The sequence below is a fragment of the Platalea leucorodia genome (genome assembly GCF_965183815.1).
Source record: "Platalea leucorodia genome assembly, chromosome: 8".
In the NCBI taxonomy this organism is placed as follows: domain Eukaryota; kingdom Metazoa; phylum Chordata; class Aves; order Pelecaniformes; family Threskiornithidae; genus Platalea; species Platalea leucorodia.
The window spans coordinates 45,502,266-45,525,570 of NC_138830.1; the positions used below are offsets into that span (position 1 = coordinate 45,502,266).

Here is a 23,305-nt window from a genome sequence, read left to right on the forward strand (position 1 = left end):
TGTTAAGAACAAACCTTTAATGCTTTCTCTTCACCAATAACAATTTTGTACTCTAAATGCAATATGTAACAAGATGGTAGGAAAAAAAATTAAGGCCAGCCTGTTTGGTAAAGCTGCATGAAAATGAGGGGATTTACAGTGGGAGAGGCTAGATACCTTCACTATAAAGATTGTTTCTACCTATTTTTACTAAAACCTTATGACTGACAAAATTATTATCAAAAAGAGATTCAGAATCCATGAAACTACTTGTTATAATCTGACTACTTCTTTTTGACAGTGTGTCTAATTTAAAGATGAATTACACTTGCACTCAAGGAGAAGGAAAGGTGCCCGATGATGAACTGGAGTGCAAAATCTGTTATCAGAGATTTACTGTTCACAGTCGTAAGCCCAAAATCTTGGACTGTCTTCACAGAATTTGTGCTAGATGTTTGACTAAAATACTTCATATAGGAGACGGATCTCTCTGCGTTAGCTGTCCCTTTTGCCGCCATGAGACAGAGCTGCATGAAGATGAAGTTGAAGGACTCCCCAATGATACAAACATTATGTCCAAGCTCATATTAAAAGACAAACCAGCATGGAATTGTGACTGTAAAGAAGTAGTTTTAACACCAAAAAACTTGGCTTCCTTAAGTTCTTCCCATGGATCATCAAACTGCTTAGTAATTACAATTATGGAAGTACAAAGAGACTCCCCAAGGACTCCCAGTCAAAGTACTGCCTCCGATTATTATGCTGACCGTGGCACTGAGTCAGTATCTCTAAGTTCGCAGAGTCAGCTGGACCAAGATCTCTTTTCAAAGCTATGCAAGCATGTACCCAGAATACTGGTATGGCTGCTTGGATTTCTTTACTTCGGTTCCCTCCCTCTTGGGATCTATTTACTAGTGATTCAGAAAGTGACCCTAGGTGTTGTGTGTGTGAGTTTCGTCCCCTCCAGTCTAACTGTGTGTCTTGTGTATGGCTTCTGCCAGTGCCTCTGCCATGGAATTTGTGACTGCTCTTCACGAAGCTGATATGGAGTGTTTTATCAATTGGTAAATTTTTAACTGAACCATAAAACAACTTAATTACAGACCTTAACCTTTATGGACTGTTAAAAATGTGTATAGTATGACATATATGTATTTTTGCTAAAGCACAATAACTTGTGTGAATACTGGCAAAATGACAACATGGTGTTATGTTTTTTCTTTTACTAAAAAGATGGAGGTTACTATCACCTGTCTCTTAAGTAACAAATGGTTTTAGACCACCATCTCATTAACTGTGAATAGAACAGATATTTGAAGGGTTTATTATTTAAAAAAAACAAACAACCCACACCCTGTTTTTATCAAATATGTTGTCACTGTTTTTAAAAACAGATGGAGATCAGAAATGCTCTGTGCATGACCTGTTTAAAAAAACAGGAGTCCCATTACAAGCTAGCTCAGACTTGAGTAAAAACTTTTCTGATGTCAAAGGGAAATAAAGTTGCATTAAATATTCTGCTCTACAAGCAGATTTTTCAGAAAAGTTTTGAGTTACGAGAATTAAGACAAAGCAGCTTGTAGCTGAATCTTAAAGGGCCAATTAAAGAAGTGTTTAAGTAAACATTAATATTTTTTATGATTCAGCGTGCCTGAAAAATTATGTGACGTAAACCAGTATATAAAAGTAGAAATGAACCTAATTTGTTTTGAAAAATTAAAATACCAAAGAAGGTTTTGTTTCCTTAACATAGTTCCTGCGCAAAAATTTCTTTTTCTGAATATTTGTATTCAACCTATTTGATACTGCTCTACTGTTATTTTCTGAATTTCATATGGTTGTACTGATAGCCTACAAAACATTTTGCACAGTGAATGACTTTATAAAGTTTGTTTACAGTAATTGATAAGTCCCAAACTAAAAATGGGTACTTATGAAGAGAATCGCTTTTAATTTGCTACCTAACTTAAGCATACACAGTTTAAAATATGTAATAAAGCTGTGTATATAAATATCTACCTGGTTTGGGGTTTTATTTTAGCAATAACCTGTTATTTAGCTTTAAAGACTTTCCTAGTGATTCTGTGTTTAATAACAGATCTGCCAGATCTTGATTTATTTTGAGGCTTCTCAATGAAAAACAAAAACCACAGGACTCTTGTTCATTTACTTTCTCCAAAAGAATTCACTAAAAGGAAGAACTCCGGACCAGAAGACCAGATCCACTTTTATGTGCAAAGCACAGATAACCTGACTTCAGAGGGAGGTGATTAAAAGGTAATGGAATTGCCAGCTTTTCGAACGACCGCTGTCCATAGGGTACCTGCTATATGCTTCCAGTGAAGAACGGCTGTCCCACCTAGCCTTCCTTCTTTCCTCCCCTCAAATAACATTTGCGGTGATGTGAGAGAAGACCCAGAGAATCTTTTGACACACACATGGTGCATCTGAGCCGTAACATGGTTTTGGATGAGCTTGCGCCTGCTGAGATACGAGGCAACAAATTCACCAAAAGGTAAACGTAAGATAACTGGTTATGCCTAAAAAGTAGAAAATACAGCCTCAAATTGTAGGTATTTCTAAGTAACTCAAACCTGTAGGCTAGAAGCTTTTCTCTCATCATAACCCAAGGACTGTATGCTCTAATTCACGGGATATAACTTGTATTTCTTATCTTGTATCTTGCTGAAATAGCTGAAGATGGCTAAAAGCCAATGCAAAACACCCTTTTCTAAGATAAGAAATAGTGTAACGTTCACATTACCAACAGTTATATCACCCTTTCAGAAAAATGAATGCATTTTAAATACTATTATCACTAGAGACAGATTACACCTAAATACCTCATAAGAGGTTTATCCTGTAACTCAACATACAGAGCAGTTACCCAATTTGTGATTTCCTGAAGCAGCTGATAGTATTCCTCCAGCTGATACAATCAGACTAATGAGACCTCCAACCTATCTCATTCAACTAAGCAGGAAGTATGTCATCTTAAAGTAAGCTGCTGTTCAAGTTTCATGGTTGTTAGAACTGTGCATGAACTCTGGAGGCAAATATATATCTTTCAAGTGAAGAATCCTTTTGCATTGCCACATTCACCTGAATTATCAGCAGCACCTGAAAAAGCAGTCTGTGCAATGTGGCCTGTCCTGTTTGAGGAGCTACATTACGTATTAGGATTAAAAAAGTTTTGTGACTCAAAAAAGTAGGAGAGAAAATAATTGGGCTACACTACAGAGCAAAAATGAAATAACAATAAAGTATCAGTTTTAATTATTTTTACAACTAGTCATAATTCTCCAGGTAATGATGTAAATGGCGGACATGCAATGTACAAATACAATGGAAAAAGGTATTTGTGAAAACTATAATGACAATCTATTTTGCTTTTTAAAAACTTTATAAAATAATCCATAAGTCTTTCATAAAAACACTGACACAGATTAACAACTGACGTTTCTCATTAAAATAATAAAATGTTTCACGTAATATTTAGCTTAGAAATACTGCTTACCTTAACTTTTTCTTCCAGTCTTCCTAAGCGTAGACTGCCTTCTACTATTTTGTTGAGAACACCATGATTCTCATTTTCCAAACATTTGGCCTGCAAACATATAGTATACATAACTCAATGTAATCATTACTTCAGACAGGACAGACAAACTACATACACTGAGGAAGACAAAGCTATTCTGTTTTGAGCTCCAATAGTCTGAAGAACCAAGATGGAAAAAGAATCCTGAAAATTATTCTAATAATGGCTAATTAATAATTTGTCAACTAACTGCAAATACTGTCTCACTAACAAGATAATACTTTGAAACAGTTCTATTCCAAAAGGATCATAGCTACTGATACTGTAAACCCAACCAATTCTGCATCTTTTTCTACAGATTTATGTATGTATATGTAGGGATCCCATTTGCATGCATGAGAGACATCCTCCTGGGTCAGATTTAGTAGTCTGCTCTCAAAAGAGCCCTTGAAATTGGCAGGGGTTCAGGCAAGGAATCCGACACGTGGCTTATGAAATGCTTCAGCCTCTTTCCATCATTTCATAAGCACTACATTCTCTCTCAGATATAAAAAGTAAACAAACCAAAAACTGCATAAGCTGTAAACAATGAAATAATTTTAAAACTGTAAGAGGTTTCAACTGTTAAATCCACTGAAAGCATTCAAGAGAGAAGTAACCAGGTTTTAGGATCAGCAATGTCTGACCACCTCAAACTACCCATATCACTCCAGAGACACATCTCGTTTCACAGAAGTCAAAATTAACTAGCATCCCTGGAGTCTGTGAGCTTCGTGCTCAGTCAGTGACATTTTCATTTACTGTGTGGTAGCTGAATCATACAATACAATAAAAGAATCATTTTGACAGCTGCTAACTCAGGATTACAGTTCATCATCAGTGTTGCACTATCAAAATTGTTTTAAATAAATTTGTTGCTGCTCTGTTTTGCTCTAACTGGATTTATCAGTAGACTGTCACTGGTCCTGGAAACAGTAAATTTAAGACTATCCATTTATTTTTGTGGAGATGTGGTTACTATGGATATTTTTTTTTTTAATCCTCATTAAGGAAGAATATAGGCTAATTTCTTAGAGTGCTGTACCCTTTCTGCTCTCCCTGTCCTTCTGGATTAAATCTACGTAAAATGAATTTTAATGCTTTAATTCAAGTAGTGAATTAAAAAAGAATAAGGCTAGGGTAATAGTAGTAGCTGAACTGAGCAAATAAACCTGACATTACTGAATTTTGAGGTGAGGGGAATGATAATACATTTTTAATTACACGTCATGCTCAGTAGTGGCTCTTCATAATCATTATGGTCTTGCACTAATTAATTTTGTTTTGTTTTGTTTTCTAGGCCTTCCCATTAGACAACCTTATCAGATTACCTGACTACAAGATACTTCCAGTCTAACTTTCTGCCAAGGTAGGTTTTAAGTTCAGTGATTAAAAGTAGGAACAGGTTGTTCTGATTCAGCTCTACCAGGCAGAAAAGTAAATTGGATATTTAAAGGTTTTACTGATACTAGACTATTTCATTAGAAAAGTTTGTCTCAGAGTATCTCTGCTGTCAGCCCAGACAGTGAATTAAAAAAAAAAAAAAGCAAGACTTGCGTGCTGTTTAGTATCTAAGCCACAAAATGGAGAAATAACGGACGGCAAATAAGTATGTATTATCTTCATACACATACACAAGAGAACGTGATTGAAAAGGAAGAGAGAAATTCTATTTTGCATGACAGGACTGGCTTCTAATTGCTGGATCCATTTATACCTGTCTAAAGAAAGACAGGCCATAGTTGACTGCATTTCGGGCTGCTTTCCACGGACCTACTCTGAGCTTTTTGCATGTGTGTGAAACTTGATTTTCTAGTGTGTACTTTCAGGTGCAGGTTTCAGACGGGAAGAATATGATGTCAAATACTGCAAGCCTGCACAGATAGGGTTTACACCACCTTGTGGTGATTAGGGTTATGTTAATACATCTTTCCTTCTGAAACAGGCTTTTACTGCTAGAAGTATTCTGAACATCTACTGGGGTATTATTAAGCCAAATGCCACACCTTGTACTTACCGGTAATTCTGGATCTCTGTGGTATTTCTAGGGTGCTATGCTGAATATTTGAAAGTAGATATACCAGAGATTGAGAGATAAGAACCAGTTCCCCTAATTCCTAGGAGACATTTATTGTGCCTAGTTTCACAATCCTAAAGTCCAGTTTGCAGTGGACGAGGATTTGAGTTGGGTCACCATAGTTCCCCTTCTAGAATTAGGAATTAACCGCTAGAGAATCTTTTTACCCAACATTGATAACAACCTTTGTCTACTACTTGAACGAAAGAAGCAAAAGAAGCTTTATTTTAACAAAGTTTTGTGAAATGGTTTCCAGGACCAATGTGAAGACGGAGTACCAATTTGTAAAATTGCAATTTTGTCCAAGATCTTGTAAAGGAAACACAGTCTGCCTATAAAAAGCCCAGTAACTTCCATGCCAGACACTTCCACTAAACAGAAGTTGTTCCAAAACTCTCAACCAGCCTGTCAAAACAACCGCTCACCAAAAAGGAGCAATAGCATGCATGTGCTTCCAAAGTAGAAGGTCCATACAGATCACTTCAAGGATAACAGTTTGCCGTTACATTCAGAAACGTGTATTAAAAATTTATGATTGCGTGCTATTTTTCAATACGTGCAGCTTCAACAATTGGAGCCAATCTCTAAAAAATATTAAAAAATTATTTTAAACTTGATATATACCATTGCAGACCCTAATGCTGATGTGAGTTAAGGCTTAATTATGTTATCTGCAGAAATTAGGGTAGTTGCTTTTAACCACTCTTCTAGAAAATAATTTTTTGCTGCTCCTGTCCTATTTGCAAAAGTCTATTTAAATAGTTAAATCCTTAAACTGAAACGATAGCTTTCTTTTTTGATAATGCAAATTAACAATAAATTGAGCTTTCTTTTTTGATAATGCAAATTAACAATAAATTGTGCTAGTAGGATGATAATTGTGTGAAATATCAATTAAGTCATATTAATTATTTAAAGGTAATTACCAAAAAAATAAGATGATCACGTTCCTGAGCTATCTTCTCCACCAAACCAATAAGGTTTGTTAGATAGTGATGGGCTGCAACTTCTTTTTCCATTGCTTCCTCCAACTGCAGTTTCAAAAGACCTATTTTCTTCTTTAATCTCCTATAAAATTAACAGAAAATCTTCAGATTGGGAATTAATAATGGCATTAAAAGAACTTGCACTGCATGTGCAAATCGACTTGTAAAAGTCTCAAACAATCAAATATACTGTTCAAGGTGCATTGGATCAAAATATTTGCAATGCTGAAAGTATAATTTCTCACTTTTGGGGGCTGTTTTTATTTACAATATGTTACGTGAATAACAACAGTAACAATGATTCAAAAGAACAATTTCTGCAATGGCTACAAGCTCATATGTCTTAAGAAATATAACAGTAATATTGTTTTTACTTTTTGAAGTATTGCGAGCCCAACTCTGAACCACTCAGGTGCATGAGAAGGTCTGCAAATAGTGTAGTACCCTATTTTTCAGGTGAGTACAGAAATGATTAATTGCTATAGCTAACTACTAGCATTAAAGACATATTCTTAATTTGAATGTAGACATAGAGAAGTGTGCATGAAAACATATAAAGCTTAGCAAAGTTACTTTACAGCCAGGCCTTTAAATGTGACAAAGGTGTGTTTAGGAAACATGTTTTTTTCTGTAATAGGTAGAAATTACACACTGTGGGATGTCAGACAATATTTTTACAGATATTTCTGCTGCTATTTTTAGGAATATAAATATTTCTACATAAGAAAATAAGAATGTGATATGACCTGTTTGTCTTTTGTGTCATTTCCATCTCAGTTTCCAGGATCTTGTTGTCAGCCATTAAGTTATTTTTCTCTAAAAGTAGTTTCTTGTTTTGAGCTTGTAGTGATGCTGTCTTTCCCATTAGATCTTCCACCTCACAGCGCTTTTTCTCCTCCTCCTGTTGTAAATGGCTGCAAAAACCAACAGTGTAGAACAGGCATCATGTATAGACCTGCTTCACTAAAAAGCTAAGCTACAGTAAGATACCCATGTTGAAGCATGAAAAAGATACATTGAGAACACTTAATGTTCAGTGGTGACATCAGAGAGGTACTACAATCTCATGACATATCAAATCATGAATGAAGCATAATACAAACAAAATTATTCAAATAACTCATCCTGACTGCACTTGAAATAGAATTTAAATTATAAAAATATCCTATATAGTCCAAATGTATTCCCTTCCTCATTTTTTTTTTTTGAAGAAATTACTAGCAATGCCAAAAAAAGAAGGTCTGAGAACTTCTCAGGAAGGCACTGCACCAAGAAACAGTAACTTGCAATATCCTAGGCTTGAAAGCAAACAAATTTACAGAATGTCTTTAAAAAAACATTACTTTAGAGACTATGCTGCATGACAGCACTTTTGTGTCGTTGTTTTCTGTTATTTCCATATTGTAAAGACTGGAGAAAGGTTGTATTTTTAGTTTAGAATTGCAGAATCTTTCAGATATGTTCCCAAAGATGGGAACAAAAGAATGAGAACATTTTATACATAGTGTTGATAGAAGTAATTAGATTTGAAAAAAAAAAATCTATTTTAAATGCCTCCTCTTCTGCTATTTAAAAAGGTACATTTAGCAATACATACTCTATGGTAGAAACACTTCTACCGATGTCTCTAGAGCTGGGATTTCCTTCTGTAATTTTGTCTATAAAAAGCGAGACAGTATTTTTGAAATATTTCTTTACCTTTCTTTGTACTTTGGTAGATGACTTCATAGATTACCAGCATAAGTTTCCACTCACCTCCTACCTACAGAGTGATGCGTATGCGGATCTGTTCATGTGAATGCTTTGCAGGATTGTTTCTCTGTGCACCATATGTAAACTCATACCTTTTTAAATCATTCACCAGAGCAAAGTGCTCCTCTGCTGCTATTCTGCTATCCAGTTTAGCTTTCAGCTCTTCGCAAGCAGAACGCAAAGCTTCCAACTGCTTCTGGTACTCTGCTATCTCTTCTTCTTGACTGCGTTTCTTATCTTCTAAGATCATTATCTGTTTGGTCAATTTTGAAGCTTTTGGGAGGAAAAAAAAAAAACTGGGTACAGCAGAACTAACTCAATCACCTAGTGAAACTCCAACTAAACCAGTAATACGTTAATTCCTGGTTGATCATAGTATTATATAACAGTGGATTTGTCAGTTTGTTTTGTCTTTTAACAGTTTGGACTTTTTTTTTTTTTTCTTCTGTCTCAAGCAGTTTGTTTTAGAAAAATGCCAAAACTTCAAGACTGCTTCTTTTCAGGGCTATAAGCTATTTGCTCATTGAAACGTCATTTTACTCTGAAAAATCCTCCGACTCAGATTTTACTAATTCAGGAAAAGAACCTAAAATGGAACATGACTTCTGTGGCCTAGTAGATAGGGCACATATCTAGAGACTGCCTAGTTTCTGTTCACTGATCTCTGAGTTCTTCCTGTAGTATGTATTTCAATTACTGGATACACTGCCAAAACAGTTGTAGGAACTGAATGGAAGATCAGGGCTCTTATTTCCTTGTGAGAACTCCAGCAATAGATAACAAAATCTGTCAGTGTTTACTAGGGGTGTTCTGACAAATCATACCACATCAAGCTATTTTAAGATTTGGAAAGAGGAACACCTGATTTTGGGGTATTGTCCGGCCTTTGGCCTGGTACATGATGAGTTATCATCTTCTAAACACAGATGGATGTAGAGAGATAAAACTCTAAACAAGAAACTCGGAAACTTTAAAAGCAGAAAGGTAAGTATTTATGGAATTAGGTGGCAAATGAATAAAAAATTTCAGAGTTGAAGTTTTGCTATATAGGTTCACTTAAGGAAACTATTCTCATCAGCTACTTATGTTAATCACACATAATTAAATGCTTTTCAGAACATCCTAATCTGTGAATTAAGATTCAGTCTTGCTTTTTAAATTTCATTAAGAAATCTTACTTTCAGTTTGGGGATTTTAAACTATAACATGCTTGTTCTCTTTCTAATATCCAGTCAGATGGCTATTAACAAGAAATATCCAGAGGAATCTGCTGATGGAAAAAATAACTATCAACAGAAAAATTAATCTTGGTCAAGAAATAATATTTACAAGCAAGACAAGGAATATCAAGTGTTCTGAATTCAAGCAAATACAAACCTCTGATAAAACAGCAACAGATAACAGATTAATCCTTGAAGATGCATGTAAATTTAAGCAGTATCAAATTACAGAAGTGTAAAATCAAATACTGCTACTGATTAACTATATTTTATTAAGCGATAAACATTGGCTACAAAGCAGAAAATGAAAAAACCCTACAAATTCTAAATCGAACATTTAAATAAGCAAATGATACCTCACAAATACCAACCTGTAAAGTTTAAACTGCTCTTAAATTATGAGAATGGGTGTATTGCTGTTTAATGCTTGTTACTTTTTCAGAAGAAGCAAGTCAAAATGGAGTATGGTGTATAGCGTCACTAGGTGATACTGACATTTCAGTATCGGTTGACATCCAGAGCTTGATCTCGTATTAGTTTTACCTGTGTTCAGCGATGCTTTGTAGTTGCGAAAAAATCCCAAACCCCAAAAAACCCACCAAAACAAAACACAACCATAAACAAACAAACAAAAAACCAAACCTGCAGTACCATCTTTGGTGTAGTTCAAATGACTAGCAACTCAAACACTTTACCTTCTTGAACATGTTGTCTGTGACTGTCTTTTGTTTTAGCTTGTTGAATTTCGAGTTGCTCCATCAACAATCCGTTTTCTTCCAAGACCAGCTTGGCCTGAGTTTGCAGCTGCTGCCTGCAATGACAATCAGCTTATAAATAAAATATAATTCAAATATTAACTTACGTCCAAAGAAAAAACACAACTGACTTCCAACAGTGTAAACTTATAAAATCGTATTTGAACCTCTTTAAAAAAATTTTAAAAACTCATATTGAAAGCAATGTCAGAACCCAAGGTAAACTTACTAGAGACATGAACTCACAATCCTCAATATGTAAATTATTTTAAATAATGTTTAAAATCTTTGACTAACTAAAGCAAAAATTCCCTACAGAAAGAAGGAAAAATAGGTATGTGTAAATTTGAATTGTAGCATCATAGAATGGTTGATGTTGGAAGGGACCTCTGGAGGTCATCTGGTCCAACCCCTCTGCTCAAGCAAGGGCACCTAGAGCCAGCTGCCCAGCACCATGTCCTGATGGCTTTTGAATATCTCTAGGGATGGAGACTCCACAACCTCTCTGGACAGCTTACTGCAGTGCTCACAGTGAAAAACCTCTTTCCTTATGTTCAGACAGAACCTCCTGGGTTTCAGTTTGTGCCCATTGTCTCTTGTCCTGTCACAGGGCACCACTGAAAAGAGCCTGGCTCCGTCTTTACACCCTCCCTTCAGGCATTTATATACAGTGATAAGATGTCCCCTGAGCCTTCTCTTCTCCTAGGCAAAACAGCCCCAGCTCGCTCTGACTTTTCTCATATGACAGAATTAAAGCTACATAATGGTGCCAGATGACTTGGAAAGAGCTATGTAACTAGTAACTGAACGAAATTTGTTTTCAAAACATGCAATAAGTTCTTAGAAAGGATTTGGATCTACTTGGCTTTGATCTCTGGAAAAATACTGCCAGTGTGTTTTATGGGCCTGTAAAGAAGATGGGTGTTTAAACTGAACTATCTTGAACAGAGAACTTACTTCTCTCCTTTATAACTAGTATTAATTCTGCTTTCAAGAAAACCAATACCAGTCTTTCTTAACAAAAGCTTAATAAACTATTTGCTGTTCTAATAATAGCTTAACAAGTTGAGAAGTATTAGCCAGAATGCAAGTAGAAATAGAGTACAAGTATCAGATGATATCACATGAATTTAAACTCAAGTTGTCATCAATCAGTCAGTAAGAGTAGCCTAAACCCAAAGAAAGTGTAGCAGCAAAATAGACTGTTACCAAGGATTTCTACTGACAGTAATTAACACGACATGTATCTACATTGCTCATGTGTGGCCTGACCTAGATAAAAATGCATCCTATTGTGTATAGATCTGGATATGGACAATTTCCCCTACCATCAAATGATATTCTGACTAAAATTTAAGCTGAACCATACAGCTAACGATTTTTGTCTGGCAGATGAAAAATATAGTCTTAAACAGTCTACCCCGAAGATTTTTGGAAACACAGAAATGGAAGTCAGCTTACACTTGTATCCATGAAAACCTCTGCACACGGGAGGTTTTAAGTTTAGATGACTTAATTTACTGTGAAATTTACTGCAGTGGGCATAGGAGAAGGAAGCAAATGCACATCAGCCGCTTACAAATTGGTTAATTGCTAAGATAGAGTTCATATTGTTTAACCACTTAAGACTCTGCATGTTTTCATGTGAATGGATAAGTATGAAATGAAAACTGAATGACAAAATACGTTCGTTATTTGTGACAGGAAGGTCAGTGCTGATGTAAGATGCTAAGCACTACCAGCTGAAAGAAACAATGGAAGTTTTTTTCCCATTAAAACTACCTAAGCTGGAGTTAAGGTTGGGAAAATGGATTGTGAATCTTACTGGACAAGTCTTTGAAGTGTAACAGTTTTAAACAAAGAATAAAATAATTTTCCAGGTAAAACTGCAACTTTCAAATTGATACCACTAAGATCATGTTTCATGAACAGGTTTAGGCATAAGGAATGTCTCCCATGCTGCCAAGCTACATCCTCACCCTCAACTATGCCTGGCACCGTGAAGCTACGTTTTGAAACAAGATTTTTAAAATTGCTACAAAAAGGGTATTAGGTTGATCAACACCAACACCTTTATGTGCTTGACCCATGAGCGGCTACGACAATACAAATAACAGGGCAATGCACTGCAACACTGAGCGTGAAGAAGCCACTGAAGCTACCGAGCAAAAGCTTGGCAATCTGACATCCCTGCCTTGCTGAACCCCAGCCTTAAGAAACAGCTCCCAGACAGAGACTACAGACAGCCTGAAACAGCTCAGAGAGATATGAACTTCTCTCAGTCATTTGCAGAGAGGCAAAATTAAAAGCAAAGGTTTCAAAAAAAGTTCAAAAATTCCTATTTAAGAAGCTGAAACATCTCTATGAAGAGTGCTTTGGAATTTGTGGACAGCATATAAGCATCCAAGGATACACAAAATATCCAGAGTATTTTATTAAAGCACCTATAAAACACTTCGATACCTTTAGAACAACCTTCTTAACCAAATCTATACAGAAACTAAACTCTTCTCTAGTTCCACCTTGAGGAGCCTCTGATTGAAAGTCAGTCGCTGGTTAAATCTGCAGAGATTTAAGACTGGAAGACACAGCCTGAGTCATAAAGTCCTCCCCGTGTAGATACTGTGCCATATGATCCCTTCCATACAATTACCACCTGTGTCATGAGTGCAGTAAGAATTTTTATGTTGACTACTCACAGTGGATGCTGTTCCAAAACGTGTTACACTGGTTAGGAATCATCTTCCAATTTCCACTTTAAGTTTGTTTATGGTGAATGAATACCCAGTTGTTGTTCTAGTAACACTGCCTTCAGTCCTGTAAATGCAGCTTAGGTAGTTCTTTGTATACTCCATGACTCCTGTCCCTGATGTGCTTACAGAAAGCAACACTGGCCTGGCTCAGCCTTTGTTTTGCTAAATGAGAAAGGCCAATCTGTCTGAACTCCAAATAAAAGAGGCCCTCCATTTCTTCGGCTATACCACAAACCCTTTCAGCTTTGTTTCTCTGTACTTAAATATGGATGACTGAGACTCTCCAGTTTTCCATATAATTGTGTTAATGCCCAACCCCTACTAGAAGGACCTACTCTAACATACCCCAGGACTATATTGCCTTTTTTTTTTTTTCTCTTTACAGCTCTTGCACTAAAAAGCACACAATCATCTTGCGATGAACCAGTACAACCAGTCTCTTCTCCATCTGTTACCAACTGATGAATGCTTGACTTAGGTAAATTGTTATTAAGCCTCATATGTATTTTATACTACTTAATTTCATTATGTTTGTATTGTTTCACTTCTCAAGAACATCAAATTCTTCTAATGCCATACTCCAATACCATTTTATATTAATGAAAAACTGATGTCATTGGCACATTCCTACTATTACGAGAAGTGTTAAGTAGGTAACCTGCAAGGTCTGGCACAGAATTACATGGCACAGAATTACATGGGCTTCAGGTGCAAAACTGCACCTTCACTATTTAATCTTTACTCCAAAATTACTTCAGGCATTGCAGATCAGCATTGTTCCAACAACACGTAATCATGACCCTATTTACTCTTCAGCAAAACTTAATTTGCTTGAGGGGAACAAAATTTTTCCTTAAGATCTGTAATCTTAAAAGCTTGCATGCAAGAAGCAAAATAATGAGTAGCTTTTCAATTAATTTCTAGTAATATAACTTGCCATTCTGTAGGGGTAATAAAGTTATTTTTATTTAATTGCTCATGCAGGTCTTCATTCTCCTTCACCAACTCTTCAACTCTTACTTTAAAATTCTTCATATCCTCCTGGAAGACAAAGGACTCCACGTGAAATTCTTCAGAGGTAAGTATTTTGCTTTAATTTTTACATCAACAAAAACTTTTATAAATATACATGCCTGAGTGCCTTCTAATTCTTCTGTTAACAGCATATTATCTCATTACTCACTCATCTTTAATTCAGATGTGCATACTTCTAAATTGCTTCATCAATCTAGTAATATTTGATTTGAATTGTGCCACATTTTTGCCAAGTGTCATTTGAATTAAGCAAGCTGCAGATCCTTAAAATATGGATTTAAAAAAGTGAATTCTGGAAATTACTAGATGATACTATACATTTTCAGTATGCATGACATGAATTTGAATATGGTAGGACAATACAGTGAAATTACAGTAATATAAAACCCTCGGTGTTTTCTGCTCGGTTTATGGCTTAATTTTTTGAATGGAAATAAATTATTTTGAAAAGCTATGGCAGTTCTGCTCTGAAGCAAATCACCATTTTTCAAAGGTTCAGTGACAAAAAAATAATTCTAAAGAACAAAAAGAGTACCCATTCCTTAAATATCTAGAAATAAATATTCTTCTACCACAAAATCCACAGGCCCGTAACTGGAAGAGCAGCTATATAGGGCACCGCATCCCCATTACGAATGACAATAGTAAATTCTTTCTACCACTGACTGTGTTTATGGTTTACTCTATTCAGAGAGCACAATTCTTGTACATCTCAGTGTAGTGCCTGCTTCTACATCTGAACAGGCTGACAAAAACAAGCAAGCCAAGTAGGATAAGATAGCACAATAACTATGCACGGAAAAGTAAAACACAGTCACTTTTCATTCTAGGCAAAAAACAGCTTTGACAAATCCCTTTAAAAAAATTAAGTAATTTAGTTCTGCTTTAGTGTAGAAGTATATTTTCTTTAAATGGCAACTTGCCTCATGTTCAAGATTTAAATCTTCCTTTTCTCTTATTCTGTCTTCATATGCCAACAGAAGAGGTGACAAATACTTCATATCCAACTTAAAAAAAAAAAATTTAAAAATCAATCCATATAAATCAATTACAAACCACAATCTCATCAATATTTTTTACTTCTTCTCCTGCTATATATTGCTAGTTTTAAAAGCTATTAAAGGTTTTCATATATGCCTTGCAGACAAAAGTGCAGGACTTATACAAGCACGCAGATCACCATATGCAAAATGATGCTGCAGAAGCAGTTAACAGCACCACTCTAGGAGCAAGCTTTGGAAAGGACAAGGCTGGATGCTATACTTGCACGCTTCACTAAGAAGCAGCTGTTACTTATCCGTATGTGTAACACAGCAGGATGTGGATGCAAATAAATATAAAACAAAACTGAAAGACTACAGTGAATACAGTTAATATTAATCAAATATAGCCCAGATTTATTAGTAAGCGGGAAAAGAATTTTTACGCTCTCAAACCTGCATCTTTAAAACTAAATACATACATATGTGATTCTTGGGTATTATAGCCAGAAAGACAGAGCAGAAGGAGGACTTTCCTGTTTCTGTATAGTTCTGAATAACGATGAGGAAGGAAAACTTGAGATCTGATTCGCATTTCAAGGAGAAATTGTTTCACATATTACAAATGCATTCAATTTCACAAACTATTTGCCTTCTCCTTGCCAGAAGTTCATAGGCTACTAAGTGGACCCATGACCACTCCTACCATCAGAATCACTGAAATATGCTATTTTCTTTTGGTATCATCTTAAAAATAATCACAACAGAAGATTAACAATTAAGCAATAGACCTTGAAGTAACCTATATGCTAGACAATACTAAGTGAAGATGGTATTTACGATTCTCAGGGTAACAGTACTTCTACTTAATTTGCATTCAGTAGTTCCAAGTTGGTGATTGTATGCAGTCTGTAGCTTACTGTAAATTCAACTGGAGCTGCACACATTCATTGCAAAGTTCTGCCCTACATCTTTTTATGCAACAAACATAAATGTTTATAATATTTTACTAGTATGTGATAGTTCAGCAGAGTAACTAAATAATATCCTGAATATTTTGGTTCCAGTAAAGAAATTCTACTACTTTACTTAGAAAGGAATGAACAGGTAAGTGAAAATATTATTTTACTTACCAGCCATGGTGGTGGTGGTCCTTTCATGGGTAAACTTTTCAGTTTTAGATGCTAAAGTAGATTTTTAAAAAGATACTGAAATTATTTCCTGCTTTTTGAAGCACCAACCACTGTCCACTGTAGTCACAACTATTACCCCAAACAAGCTTATGTTTCTAATTATATACGTTGCATAGGTAACACACTCAACAAAGTCAACAAAACTGGAAGTTCAATATCTTACTAATATAGGAGAAAGTCCAACTTCTGAAAGTTAGACTGAACGATAAATGCTTATTTTAAGTTTCAGAAAAAGCCTATGCCATTTTTTAATTTTGTGGCAAATCTGGAGAATACAGTCTTTAAAACTCAAAGATTAACGAAAGGACAATAGGACATTTCAGTACAAACTGCCTTTATAACCAAGCTTCTCACCTCTTCTTGGGACAATGGCCTGAATTTAGTTTGATAGCGACTTAATTCTACATTTAAACGATGGACAGTCATTTTCAAAGCATCATTTTCATCTACCAGTTCTTGTGCTTGTTGTCTGAGAGAAAGTAATTCTGTAGCCTCCTCTATTAAAACAAATATCCAACAAGAAAATTCAATCAGAATTCAATAAATGTTCACAATAATTTGTTAATTGCAAGGAAAAAAAAATCTCAATAAGCTAGAATCATAAGAGAACTTCTCTCAAAATACTGTAATGGAATAATCCCATGAAAAGTTACTAACAAAAACACAGTACATTTCAAACAACTAAGTCATTTTTTTCATGAGCATGTAAGTATTCATTGACAAAATTTCTACAAATGTAGAAAATACTGTTCAAAAACTACTTCTGCATAGAAACTTGCTCAGATCAATGAGTGGAAACCTACTACTGCAGAATAGGTTGCAAGAAAGTAGAAAAATCAAACAAGATAACTACAGAATAGCTTATATGTTTCTCCCACCTTCTCTATGTGACTTCTCTGCAGCTTCTTTAAGTCTTCTGTTTTCTTGTTCTAGTCTCTTCAGCTTTAATTGCTGTTCTTCCATTTGCTGTCTTGTTCCCTCCAATTGTTGGACCATAGCCTGGTATGCCTTGTTCAGAGACCAGTTTTCTTGTTTTAGTTCTCTGAACTTTTCTTTAGTCGTATTTTCCCGTGCTTGCCTTGCCCAAACAGACACATCTGTGATGCCACAGTATAATGTATTTAAATGATATTCAGACTCCAATATGAGTTTCAGCAAATTATAATCAATTTTTTCTAATATTAGCATTATGTATGAATGTTACTTTATAAGGTATAAATCAGCTCATGGCTCCCAGAAGATAAAGCCAGAGAAAAAGAAAAAAGTGGATTTGGAAAGAGAGCTATATAGTGGAGTGGCTGCAAATTCCCATCTTTTCTCTCAGACATGGAAAACATTCCTTCCTTAAAGGGCAAAGAAAGTGTCAGCAGATCTCCCTCTCCCCAGCGTGGGTGACTAGAGAGGTGAGATAGAAATATCCACTGCAGCAAGCAAAGTATATGTGCCCTGCGTGGACTAGTCAGTCCTCTTGCCCCCTTCTTATTTTAATCACCTATGTAATGAAAGCTTTACCCTCCTTCCCACTGAACATGCTTCAATGATCTGTTACTGAATAGAAGTTACTTAACAGTCCTTACAAAAGTAAAATTTTAGATCATCTGCAAAATCGTGGATATACTGTTGCATCAGTAATAATGGATCACACTTTCAAATTTTTCTTTTCATCTGTATGGGCTAAACAGCTTACCTAGTAAAACGAAGGCTGAGATTTTACCCTTACGGTCAGACTTTTAAGAGCCAGCATAATCTAACAGCAGACAGGTGTGAATATAACTTAGTACAGAACAGTTCCTTAGTATGGGATATATATATGAAACCCAAGAATTGGTTCTGAAATACAGAGCTATCTCTGTTACTGATGACATGATTCATGTGTTTATGGTCACTGTTAAGTTCCTGTGAGAAGGCATACGGTACTTGGACAGCACAGAAATACACAAAATACACAAAACCCCATGAACTCATGATAGACATATATCCCATCCATGCGACACACAAAGTTCAGAGGTGTGCCTGGAATCGCTACATGGATGCAATAACACACAAATAAGGCACTAGCTGAAAGCAGACTACACATCTCCTATCACTGTATGTCTACCACTTCAGTTGCAATGGGATGCTTAATAATGGTGACATCCTCTAGTGTAGATGAAACAAGGGACTGGAGAGTTCCAGTATGATTTTAATTTCATTACATAGTTTCAAAATCATTTACTTAAGATGTCAAAAGTCACTCAGATTGGAAAATAAAAACAAGTCTAAAACGCCTAACATAAAAGCCTGGAACTATTGTTTTTATACATATCACAGCACTTTCTCATCTCCTCATCTCGAATTAGGCTTAGAGAATACAAGCAGAAAAATACATTTTTATATACATATGCGTATTATTACAGTGAAGAATTGTAGTAGAGTCTTAGAAGTACCTGGGGATGGCGGAGGCTTTTCACATATCAGATTTTCAGCTAATGATTTTTCTTCCTAGCAGAGAAATAAAAAATGAGACAATTTGCTTTAACAGTTATCCTTTCTGAAGTATTCTGAACAGCATCACTGTTGGAGAACTTAGGAAACAAAACTTTTGAAACAGTTTCTTTTATATCAACAAAATTTAAGGTTGGATTCACTACTGACAATATACAACTTGTCGTTTACCCATCTTGACATCATTTTGTCACTTATCACTGCCATCAGTCACTTGTGGACCCTTGAAACGGTTAATATTTTCTTTAGTTGTCAGAGATGTACGGTTCTCAAAACAATTTTATGGCTGACATAGAAGTTACATAAAGTTTCTTGACCAAACAGGATGGATATTGCTCCCACCTGTTAGTTTGTATAAAATATGACTTTAGAATAGTCAATTATGAAATGAACTGTCAGTCCCTAACTGGGAATGAGCAAATAAATTAAAATGTAAAATGTTCTTCCAATTTGAAAAAACTTTGCTCTCCCTTTGCTGTTAAAAAAAAAAAAAAAGTATCTATCTATACATTTTCAGAACGTTCTTTCATCAGGAAAGAACTACAGGCCGAATTTATACTAATGTATTTACTTGAGGTGAACATGATTGATGTACAAACTTTCTCCACGTTTTTATGAAACAGCAGTGAAGTTCTGTAAGGATATGGTGCCATGTAATTGAATACACCAAGACACTGATGACTAAATGAGTCCAAACTGAACAACAATTTCAAAAGGAAATATATGTGGTCAAGAACTTGAAGAAAAAAAGTGACATTAACACTGGAAGAACTGACGATTTTTGTAAATAATATTCCAACAAGTTGATCTGAGAAACTAAAATTTTGGGTATTCTTTTTCAAGCTTATGAAAGCAATCAGATGGGCCCAGCTGGAAAAGGAGATAAAAATCTGGTGAAGCCAGGCTCAGAATTTGAAAATTATCAGTAAGAGCTATCTCTTGCTATAACATGATGTCTCCCACTCTCAGTTTCTTACTTGTGCATGAGGAACTACAGAAGATATATTTAAACAAACAAACAAAAACAAAACCCCCAACTTTCATGTGGCCTATTTACCTATATAGTGGTATTTTTCGAAAGGAATGATTAGCCATTCTTGTACTCCAAAAGAAAAAGATTCCCTAGTGGCAGTAAATTAGTTTTCTTTTAAGTGACTGTAAACTATCAGCTCTTTATAACACCCTTTTTTCCAAAATGCATCACAAATTAACCTTCGTATAAGTCTCACCTTTAAATTCAAGCCAAGATGTTGGTCTTCTGTTAAAGAAAAACAGATCTTTCAGTCAATTAAAACCAAAAGTATTTTTAAGTCCACAAATTATAAGGGTTCATATGGATATGTAAGTACACATATTATATACTGCAAATAAATGTAAGAAAGTCCTCCCAAACCCACAAATTAGATCACTTTCCATTATCTCTTTCATGGTGTATCACAATACTGATGTGAGACCTCACTTTACCTCACACTGTGTAGATGCAACTATGGAAGAAATGAAGTTGTACTGTTGTATGCCACTATTCTTTTAGAATTTGACTAAAGGACAAATGAAATATTTTCATTGATTTTACTCGGCTTGAATCCTGTTGCATCTCTAAACAAGGCAAGTGCAAATCTCACAGCTTCCAACATCTGCAACACTTACTTATGTAGAAGGGGGATTAGAAACGGTTTATATATCCTATTCTTTTCTGTTTAATGCATCCACTTCCCAAATGGTTTTATCAAAGCAACCCATTCTTTCTGGACATTGTTCTCTGTAAAGCTTTTCAAATAACTCCACTGAAAAATATTGAAACAACACTGGGATCCAACATGAATAAAACTTAGAAAGACAGATTTTTCAAAACGGACTCGGTTCTGCTTTCTCTTTCCTATCCAATAGCTACTAGAGTGCTGCCATCCTCTGTAAAAACTGCATTTCGCAGCTCTGGAACAAATTCTGATTCCGGTTTTCCTGATTTAAAAAAAATGGACAAGATAATTATACAATAAAATACCTATGCAGGTAGATTGGTCTTGCTATCTTGTCACATTTTTTTTCTCCACGATATTCTACTGTTACAAGAAAATAGCTTAATGACAGGTCCAGGCATGAACCAAATGTCCCTGATCTAATGAAATTACTTACTGCAAAAAAATGATTTGTGAAGCTTAACAGCTCAGAGCTTAGGGTGATAACCTGAGACTGATGATCATGTTCAGCTCTCTTTTCTGTCAGAACCTTCCTGTGTGATATGATGTACAATTTTAAGGCCCAGACCTTAAAAGACAGCAAGAATGATACAACTTCTGTAGAAAGGATAAACAATTCCAGTATCATACTATTTGACTATTTAAGGAAAAAAAGTTCTTACTGATGATTTTCAGACATGACGTTTTTTATCCATGAAAAGTGACTGATTAGCAGTGTTTTCTTCTCTCTCTTTAGCTTTTTTTTTTTTTAACATTGGTAGTTTCTACTTTTTCCATTTTTTGAGCACAGTAACACTCTGACAGTTTCCAGAGTATAAACTGGATTGATTCTGGCACACATATCAACAGAAACATAGTAGAGAATGACTGTACTAGACAAGGCAAGAGTTCACAAAGTTGGGTTTTTTCCCCCTCTCTTTTTACACTGGCTGATAGTGGATGTTTAGGAGTTTCAGTTATACTGTGAATATAGACCAATCTCCCCTCTTTATGCAGATTTTTAATTTTCTGTAACTACTAGAAATGGCTAAGTATTTAGTAGCATTTCTTCCATTGCCCTTTAAAAAAAAAAAGAGGAATATATTGTTATCATATAGAATTAAATTTATTTTATTCAAAAATTATTTTTCCCCATAGTATTAAAAACTATGGCATTTTGACTAAGGTTAAGTTTATTTACCTTCTATTTGCACGTTTGACTCATCCAGCAGTACCTGAAAATCAGTTTCATGAGAAGGCACCTCTTTCTTGTCAGCATTAGTACTAGGAGATGGTGGAAACTCTTCCTATGTAAAAATAAGACAAGCCTATCTAAATCATGATAACACTGTTAAAATAGCCCAGGTGTCTTGATACCTGTATGAAACCTTTAGTGTACTGATGTCCCAGTCACATTCAGAATTGTACTCCAATATTTTAAGACAATAAATGATACGACATACTTTTTTTGTTGTAGGGCTCTATGTAAATAATATCTAAACCTTAACAATGATCAACAGGAGCTAGGAAGCTATGATAGTCATTTAGTTCACAGGGCCAATATTTCCTGTCACCTTATTCAGTCACAAGAGTCTGTGAAATCATCCTACATTTGCTTGTTCTGTGTTGTATCTAAACTTGCTCTTAACAAACGATTAACCATTCATCTACTATATCACAGCACCGAGAGATTCATGAATAATTTTTAACATTGTCTCTGTTGGTTCTCCCCTGTTGATCGCATGCCAGTGTCCCACATATTCCACTCCCTCCCCCCCCCCCCCCCCCTTCCTCTTACTGACTACTATCTCTTCACCTAAGGGTCTTTTCTGATTTCTTTCACATATATAGCATTTTATTGCGTCTTTACTACTCAGTTAATTCTTCCTGTTTGTTAAATTTTTGTATTATTTTGGACAGAGATGCAAACTGAACTTTAAATGTGCCTTAGGAGTATTAACCTGCTCATTGGTGGTTAAGACAATCCAAACCTATTACACAGAAAACTCCACTAGTCTTCAAGACAACAAGGTAATTTATTTTGTTTGATTCTGAATCTCCCGGTCTCTATATAGGTCTCTGCTCATTAGCACAATACTGAATCAATAATTAAGCTTTCACCATTTGTAAAAGTAAAGTTCCTAGTGCTTTTAACCAATAATCTACTATATAAGTATCACGCTCAACACAAAATACTGGACATTTTACAAGACTAAATTATGCACAATAATTATACACGATACCAGTGTTTTCCTAATAAGAAAAGGCTCCCAGTAATCAGAGATATGGAATCTGTGAGGATCAGCAAACCTACCTAACTGGTATAGGAGTAAATGAACCACCAAAAGAAGCATGTGAAATAAAAATTGAATTAATGTCTAAAGAGTAAGAAGAGAATGAAATGCCTTAGAAATATCTAATATTTGCATTAACATATTAAAACGTGGTAAAGGAATTAACACATTTTAAAATCCTACCTTTTTATTTTTGCAGGGAACAGCATAAATAGCATTGGTGCTAAAGCTTTCTCCCCTTTTCTCATTACTCTGATAACTGGATTCTGCCTCTTTATCAGCATCTGAATGATAGGTATCCATCTCCCCATCCTCACAATAATTGCCTGATATTTCCAGGGACTGTACAGGAGATCTGTCACTACCATCAAGTTTCCAGTTGGGCCTGCAAGTAGAAAGCAGTTGAAAACCTGTTTCAGTGTTGCTTACTCTTCCAAAAAAAAAAAAAAAAAAGGAGAACCCTCAGTCTTAGAATATACACAAGTCCAAACAGCCAACACAGACATCTAGGCTTCTGTTAGCTGCAAACAAGGAATCTAGCCTA

At 35.4% G+C, this 23,305-nt stretch overlaps 2 protein-coding genes across 4 annotated transcripts in view; one reads left to right on the forward strand and one right to left on the reverse strand.

The window, feature by feature from the left end:
• Window positions 1-23,305, reverse strand: part of CEP89 (centrosomal protein 89) — a 43,344-nt gene that overhangs the window by 16,067 nt on the left and 3,972 nt on the right. For 2 of the 3 annotated variants that reach the window (XM_082320694.1, XM_082320693.1), the window contains 14 exons: window positions 22,945-23,146; window positions 21,669-21,774; window positions 20,021-20,049; window positions 18,734-18,788; window positions 17,186-17,404; window positions 16,662-16,804; window positions 16,248-16,298; window positions 15,058-15,141; window positions 14,033-14,140; window positions 10,287-10,398; window positions 8,464-8,644; window positions 7,366-7,533; window positions 6,560-6,701; window positions 3,497-3,586 (listed from right to left, as the gene is read on the reverse strand). In XM_082320694.1, coding sequence (XP_082176820.1) covers window positions 3,497-3,586; window positions 6,560-6,701; window positions 7,366-7,533; window positions 8,464-8,644; window positions 10,287-10,398; window positions 14,033-14,140; window positions 15,058-15,141; window positions 16,248-16,298; window positions 16,662-16,804; window positions 17,186-17,404; window positions 18,734-18,788; window positions 20,021-20,049; window positions 21,669-21,774; window positions 22,945-23,146 — 1,690 coding nt within the window. Of the gene's footprint in view, window positions 1-2,302; window positions 2,464-3,496; window positions 3,587-6,559; window positions 6,702-7,365; window positions 7,534-8,463; window positions 8,645-10,286; window positions 10,399-14,032; window positions 14,141-15,057; window positions 15,142-16,247; window positions 16,299-16,661; window positions 16,805-17,185; window positions 17,405-18,733; window positions 18,789-20,020; window positions 20,050-21,668; window positions 21,775-22,944; window positions 23,147-23,305 lie in introns of all 3 variants that reach the window. The other variant, XR_014229083.1, reaches the window with a different exon arrangement.
• On the forward strand, window positions 291-1,022 carry LOC309594588 (E3 ubiquitin-protein ligase RNF182-like; the record flags this gene model as incomplete). Its single annotated transcript, XM_082320695.1, has 1 exon — window positions 291-1,022. The coding sequence occupies exon 1, from the start codon at window positions 297-299 to the stop codon at window positions 1,020-1,022; it is 726 nt and encodes a 241-aa protein (XP_082176821.1). The 5' UTR covers window positions 291-296.